The sequence below is a fragment of the Vidua macroura genome, chromosome 7, assembly GCF_024509145.1.
Source record: "Vidua macroura isolate BioBank_ID:100142 chromosome 7, ASM2450914v1, whole genome shotgun sequence".
NCBI lineage: Eukaryota > Metazoa > Chordata > Aves > Passeriformes > Viduidae > Vidua > Vidua macroura.
Genome location: NC_071577.1, coordinates 16,409,893 through 16,417,549, shown reverse-complemented (window position 1 = coordinate 16,417,549; position 7,657 = coordinate 16,409,893). Strand labels below are relative to the sequence as shown.

Genomic DNA, 7,657 nt, shown 5'->3' with positions numbered 1-7,657 from the left:
CCTTCCCAGAACGAATCACAAATTACTTTAATTTATTTATTTATATATTTGTTAATATTTAACGAATCACAGTATTTTAAGCCTTAGCAAGGAGGTTAATATATACCAGGTTAATGTGAAACAATCAAGAGAATATATTTATTTTCAGACTTCTTGGATTTTTTTCTTTATCTAGTCCACTTAAAAGATGATTATGGAAATACCTGGACTGTGTTCTACATTGTGGCAGAACTGGGCAAAGGCACACCACCACCTGCTGGACAAAACTGGATCCCTGTCTCACACAGCACTATGGTGAAAAGCAGCTGCAGAGAACATAGAACTGTGTGAAAGGTTTGCTGCTTTCTACTGCCACTGCCCTGGGGAGCTGCCCACGGTGCTGCTCCATCAGAGGAGACGAGCTGTGAGGTAGAGACAGGACAGGCATCTTACACTGCACACAAAGCTGCACTCTCCAGCACAGCAATCCCTGTACAGTGAGTAGTGCCCTTGCCTCTGATCAAGAAAATGGGGTGCAATGAGACCTAACTGCTCCACACATGGAACACACTCAACTATACTTCAGTCACTTTATTTGTATCTATATACATTACATTTTGATTCTCCAAGTAGTCAAGGCAATTATTCTCCAATAGTTTAGTACATCAATTTTATAAAATACAGCTGAGCCAAGTTAGAATAGAAACGCATACATTATAGTACATTAAGTGCTTTGAAGAATGACTAGTCTGGCCACCAGCTAGTGAGTAATTCATTTGGTTTTGGTCATTCCTGCAGAGGAGAATCCACAGGTAACTCCCCTGAGCCCACTAGAACTGCTCTACACCAGCAAGAGTCCCTCATGTACTTTTTGGGGACAGAATGCATCCCTGGGCCAGTAGAAGGCATTCTGCTGTCCACATGTTGACTCAAAGTCATTGCTTCTGACTTGGACAAGATTTAGACATTTGTCTCAAGGCCTCAGATCAAAACAACAGAAGAGTCAGTGTATCTCTGAAGAAATTCAGTCTTCATATTTGCAACTGCAATTTACTTACACATATGCTAAACCTGTGTTATAAAGAAATAAGCTCTGACCAAAGGGTTCATCCTTAGGAATTCTACAGGGACACAGACTGAACACAGCCTCCCAAAGCAGCTCTCAAAAGATTTGTTCTGTATGAAGTACTGCTCTCCTTCTGAGAAAAGTAAGCTTGGTAGTAATTGAAATGTCAGGACAAATATCATACTGAAAATGGAATATTTGAGGAGACACATTCAGTTGCTGGGATTTGGACTAGAAATGGTTACAGCTTTATATCACAGGACATCCAAGATGACCCAACTCCAGCTGATACTGCAGCTACTGTGATACTCGTGACCAGTAGTTTACTTTATACTCCAGTCTAATCAGGATTAGTCTATCAGCCGCATCCTGGCCAAAAATTAACTGTTGATGCCAGCTCAAGATCATTTCTACAAATCTCTCCAACTGCTGTAACTTCAGCCCAAGAAGGTCACCATTCACATGTGTCTGGCTCTGTTCACAGGCTGCAAAACAGTGGAAGATTCTCTCTTCTGCAGTGCTGAGGGCCTCGTGCTGTCATGTTCAGAGGAGCATTAGCAACTGTCAGATGATGAAGCTGCTTACAGCCATCTGCTCAGGACTCTGGCTGACAAGTGGCACAGAGCAGCCACACATCCCAGGATAAGGATAAGGGTTAGTGGTGACAGACCAGGCTAGTATGCCACATTAGCCCAGTGCAGGTGCCATGATACACATGCCCACACTCGTGCTCCATCCACCAATCCACATACTGACAAAGGTGGAAGACAACATAATTAGCTGCTGTTGGGTCACCTTAGCTGGCCAGGACAGTCAAGTTTTAACCTGTAAACTTTAAGAAGAGAATGAGGAGAACACATGTAAACTTCAGCTGAGACTGGAACACAGGCTGCATGGCAGGTTCTTTCACACTGATGAACCAAGACAGTAGGTAGAGGCCACAGAAGTGGGAGTAGCTGGTTGCCCTCATTAGACAAGGCCACACACACAGCCAGGCATCTTGGGAGAACATTCCAACAAAAGAGGCAAGATGCATACCAGAGGTGATCAGCTGTACCTGATGCACTGTGTTGGACTGAAGGAAGGAGTACTGTGTCATCTTTCCACAGCACACATCACTGCAGCCTTCAACACTGCACCCCCAGAAACAATTCTCACATTGTACTGAGGAAATCAATACACTTTCTTTTCTGCTGCTTCAAGGCCAGCATCTTTGCTCATCCTCTAGTAGAGTGTTGCAATAGGGTGGGGAAGGCTCCTTCCAACACAAATGACTGTTGCCTCCTGGCAGCTCAGACAAGAGCTGCACTGGTTGGTTTTGGAGCAAGTAGCTCAGTTCTCACTGCTCGCCTTTTCCTTTCTCAGTGCTGCCCAATGTTGGTCACTCCTAAACAGCCACCAACATCCGCTGCAGAAAAAAATACTGAACACAGGAAAAGTGAACAAAATGCACATTTCAATCCATAGTAACAGTGATGAGTGCATTATGAAGCAACTGGTTAGAATGAGCAAGTGATCACTAAGAGCTATCTTGTCCCAGATTCCATGTTCATTTGATGTTCTTCCATCAGAGAATGGAAGTCAAAGGACAGTTTTCTTGCCTTTGAAACTCATTAAAACTCTTCTTATTTACTGGCCTGTATTATAATGAAACTAAAAAGTAAACTCATCACCTACAAAAATGAGTAATTAAAAAAAAAAATGGAAAGAAATGCTTATTGTAATAATATAGAGATTCACAGATCTCTGCACATCTTATGCATCATACAAGATACCTGTTAGTTCAGGTTTTCCTTTTTACAGAAAACAACAACTACATTCATCTCCATGACCAAAAAAAAATCATGTCATGAACACAAGAAAAACATTCTCCTCGCAAAATTTCACCATGAGGTAATTGCATTGCTTGAAAGTAAAGGGGAACTGAAATGGATTTGAAGTGATCTGCCAGGAATGATGGTTGCATTAAGAAGAAAGTTGCAGTATGCTTCACTTTGTCTAGCAACTTACTACCTTTACTAAGGAAAGGGTTAATCTGCTTCATAACTATAATTAATCCAGTCTTGTTAAATTAAAGGGTATATTAGTTACCTGTTCCCAGGAATGTAAGCAACATTCAGATCACAGTACTGTTTAGGAATGAAGGGATATGTTTTGAGTTTTGCAGTATACTGATGACTGACAACCCATTTTTATGGGATTCGGCTAAATTGCAATTATGATAGATAATCCAGAGCTGTACTGCAGTAACGGAGTCATAGGGCATTATAGATGTGGAGCTGCCTAAAAAAATACTGTTTACAGAAACCAGTAAGAATTAAAACTATGGAGCATAAACAGCAAAAGTTAGTAATGGATCCTAAATAGATCAATTACAGACCACTGTAACAATAGCAGAACTCATGAATTAACTTCATTCTTCTCTCCCCATCCAGTTGTGGGGTTAATTTCACATTTTCAGTACCAAGTATCCACTACAGAAACATGAGCTGCTCATATTCAACACCATTTTGGCAGTGCAAGACTTCCAGAGATCGTGTACTTCTTCACCATCAGGATCTGGATAGAATCTCAGTTCAGTACTTACAAGGAGATAGCATCACCTTCCCTACTGACAGCAGGAATGTCACTTATCAGTGCTGTTCAGTGGTACCTTACAGTTTAGATCCTTACTGAGGCAGGTTTGCTTATTATCCTCCAAGAAGGAATTAAAGTGCAAGCAGATTTCACACTCTGCAACAGGATGCACATGATCAGTGTAGACATGGAACTGCAATCCTCTTGCTTGCTGCTGGACAGACTGCTGGAAGAGTGGTCTATAATGTCATTGTCCTCTTGTGCTTTCCCAATATGGGCTTTAGCTCAGCAATTCAGGCCCAGTCCTGTCCAATGGTCTGGCACCATCAGGAAATACTTGTCCATAGCTTCACAAAACCTGGTCCGGTACAGCTCTGGAGAGACCACAGTGGGCATCTTACCTAATGTGTAAGAGTCAACAGCAGTTAGAAATCGGCTAAAGATACTGCAGTACAGACAGATATCACATGAGATTACACCAGCAGACAGCATAAACTTGAAGGCAACAAGATAGAACCTTATAAATTTCCACAACAAACAAGCATAAGGTTTTTGCACCTGGTAAAGCATAATGCACAGGCTGGGATCTCCCTGGGGGGCAGCTCTGTGAAAGGGACCTGAGGATCCCGGTGGACAAGCAGGTCAGTGGGAGTGAACAGTGCTGCTGCTGCAGCAAAGAAAGCCAGCAGGAAGGACACTGGGCTGCATCAAAAAGGACATCACCAGCAGGGAGAAAGAAGGACAGAAGTCATTATCCCACCCATATCCCAGCATTATCTTTCACCTTGAAGGTGCTACTTCCAGGCCATGTCTGGAATACTGGACTCAGTTTTGGTCCCTGCTATATTAAAAAAAAAAAAAAAAAAAGGAAAAAAAAAAGATGTGGGCAGGCTGAAGAGAGTCCCGAGAAGGGTCACAGAGATGATCCAAGGATTGGGAAGCCTGCATATGAGGAAATGCTGAGAGAACTGGGTTTGTTCAGCCTTGGAAAAGAAGGCTGCTTAGAGGAGACCATATCACCATGTTCCAATATTTATACAGTGGCTAAAATTAAGATAAAGACTCATTTTACAAGGAGCCACATGGAAAAGATATGGGATAATGGATATATGTTATTCCTGGGCAGATTCCAGTTAGACACAAGTGGAACATTTTTCAAAATGAGAACAACCAGCTATTGGAATAGTCTCACCAGTGAAGGGATGGATTCCCCAGCAGAGGGGATTTAAGATTCACCTGCACAGGGTGCTGAGCCATCTTGTCTAGACTGTGCTTTTGTCAAGAAAAGTTGGATCAGATAATCCTTGAGATCCCTTCCAACCTGGTATTCTACTATTCCTTCTTCTGTTCTTGACAACTTAATCTGTCACAAATTTGCATGGTGGGGAAGTTGTGACTTTACAGCAGTGTTATAGAAAGCTTCCATGTAAAAAGGAAACATGATCAAAATCTTTGCTTTCAGTCTGGACTTACCTTGTCCTCCCAAGATGCCAGTTGACTTTACCACCATTTCAAGCTTTTTGTCCCATGTAAAAGTACGAATATAGTCTGTTACAATAAAAAAAAATCCACACACAAGTATGTTTTGTTATAATCCAAGTAACACTGTTCTAAAATATATTTATTTCCCCCCAAAGAGAGCAGGAAAGCAGAAGTTCTTTATAGTCACAGCTTCAGTGTTTTCCCTACCAGTTGCCTCATTTTCTGTTTGATTGATTATGTTTGGGTAGGGTGAATATAGTCTCACAAAAGTCCAGCAAGATCACAATCAACTCTTCCTGTCTCCACAGGAACAGGCTGCCCAAGCAGGTCTGTCTTTATCCATGTTAGAGTGTCAAGGGCTCATTTACAAGGGTCATTTTGCTCACCCTCATCCCAGAAGCCCCGCTAGAAGCACTGAGGCTTGGACACCTCTCCATTTAAACCAGTATTTCTCATCACTGCAGCCACCTGCAGGTTTGATAACAGAATGGAAGGGATTGCCACTTTATGACAGGGAGGACTGGAAACATCACCAGTGACCCTGACTGGCAGAGGGGGCAGCAAGAAGACAACTTCTGCATTGTTTCCAAGCCCCTTCCAGAGAAGGCATGCTCAGTCAACACAAGCACATGAACATTTGGGCCTGCAAAGCTAAAGTTGCAGTAAGATCAGTTTTCACAGATGTAACTTACTTGTTTCCTGTATCACATAAGGATCTAAAATAGGTAGAGATACTGACCTCAGATTGAAACACAGTCCACGCTAAGACTTTTTAGTTCCAGTCCAACACAAATTTAGCTTGAGTACTTTATAAATTCTCAGGGTATAATCTAAAGAACATTCTGATAGCCTAATACTGCAAACACGTTCTCTCTTCTTGATAATATTTGTGTTCACCAAGTTCCTTCAGATATTTGTGTTAAACGCTGAAGGAACTGGTAGCTTTAAATATCATATATCCGATGAGACTTGACATAGGGCAACAAAAAGTCACACATACAGGAGAAGCATATGGTCAGTGTAGTCCCATCCTATTTATTCCAATATTCAAGAGTCTACAAATCTAGAAAGTAATAACAACTTGCAACAAACAAGAGCTTTCTTTGTAGCTGGGACTTTAATTCTCAACTAGAAATGTTATTGAAATGGCTTTTGAGCTTTATCAGGATAAGTGTAATCCAGACCTCTTGTCCTTAGATCTCATCTGGAAGCATTTATGAGCTGAGTTTCAAGACCATTTCATTTCCCTAAGTCAATTCCACATCCTGTAAAATTGCCTCGTCTCTAAGTCTTTTATACTACAGAAGTTTGTCTGTCTAAACCATCTCTTTTTCTGTCTATACTTTCCAGTCACAAGTCAAAGGATGCAGCAAGGTAATTACTGCATTGCCACCCATATTATCCAGGTCAGACTATATGATTATATGAGATCCCATGATGTTTAACTTCTTTCTTCCAACCCTACCAATACTGTTTTTCCTTAGAGCCCCTCCACATAAGATTTAAAAGCCTATGTAAACATGACTAAACTGAAGTTTACAGATTACAATAAAAACATACAAATAACTTGCCCTGCTTCAATTAGAGTCAAAGTGTAGGTTAAACTACCTTTGAGGTCTCCTGCATATAGTGATAGCAATGCAAATGCTAATCTGAGCCTATACAGGACCTGGAGAGAAGACTTCCTGCCTCCACTTGGAATACCTGTAAGAGGTGATGGTAGTATTCTACCAGGAAGAAGACAAGATTTCCTGACACACATCTCTCTGGTGGTGGCACAGTTCTAAGAGCACTATGAACACCTAAACCATTTCATCATCTGAGAGCAACAAAATACAAAAGACAACCTACCAATGATCCCAACAACCAGCTCGTTGTTGGTATCATCACGACCCACCAGCAGGGAATAGTCAATGATGAGATGGCTGGAGAGGAACTGGGAATCACTGTGTATGGAGGCTTTCAGCACAGCTTTGCAATGGGAACGGATGTACAAAGGATTGTCCCGAACCATCTTCAGAAGATTTTCATCCAGCAGGACCACATCACAAGTTTCCTTGCCTGTGTCTGTTTTAACATTTCTATTCCGGAGGGAGCCCTTCAGGTCAAACACCTGCAAATGGAGAACAGCACTACTTTGCTTCATTTTTCTGGGTTAAAGACTTCAGTACCTAACACTTGAGAAGGCAGCACAGCTGGGCAACTCTTCCCTTCTCTTTAGGAGGAAGGCAATTAACAAAAAATATTTTGTAGAGAATAGCATGTAAGCCTGGGTGAAAGCTCTGCCACCTCAATTCACAAGTTTTAGGCAAGTTATTTCACAAATATTTAGTCTAAAAAAGGAGAAAAGGGGTGCCTCTACTTTTTATATTGTTTATGTAAACTCAGTTTTCCAGCCAGTTTCTACAGAGTCAGTTGCTGACAAAAGCAAAGCCACTGAAGAGGGAGGCATGTGGTGCATGCAGCACCAGTTAACACTGGCAAGGCAAAAGACAGACCCATCCTGAGGCTGAAAATGATCTCTGAAGTTCTCCAGTCCAATGTCCTGCTTCA

The 7,657-nt window shown here is 41.7% G+C and overlaps 1 protein-coding gene across 6 annotated transcripts in view; it reads right to left on the bottom strand.

Moving 5' to 3' along the window:
* Window positions 1-555: 555 nt before the first annotated feature.
* The window catches only part of PIKFYVE (phosphoinositide kinase, FYVE-type zinc finger containing), a 62,898-nt gene continuing 55,796 nt past the window's right edge, over window positions 556-7,657 (bottom strand). For 4 of the 6 annotated variants that reach the window (XM_053982268.1, XM_053982267.1, XM_053982271.1 and 1 more), the window contains 3 exons: window positions 6,956-7,217; window positions 5,096-5,170; window positions 556-4,023 (listed from right to left, as the gene is read on the bottom strand). In XM_053982268.1, coding sequence (XP_053838243.1) covers window positions 3,908-4,023; window positions 5,096-5,170; window positions 6,956-7,217 — 453 coding nt within the window. In that variant the 3' untranslated portion in view covers window positions 556-3,907. Of the gene's footprint in view, window positions 4,024-4,406; window positions 4,464-5,095; window positions 5,171-6,955; window positions 7,237-7,657 lie in introns of those variants that run through there. The other 2 variants (XM_053982270.1, XM_053982273.1) reach the window with 2 other exon arrangements.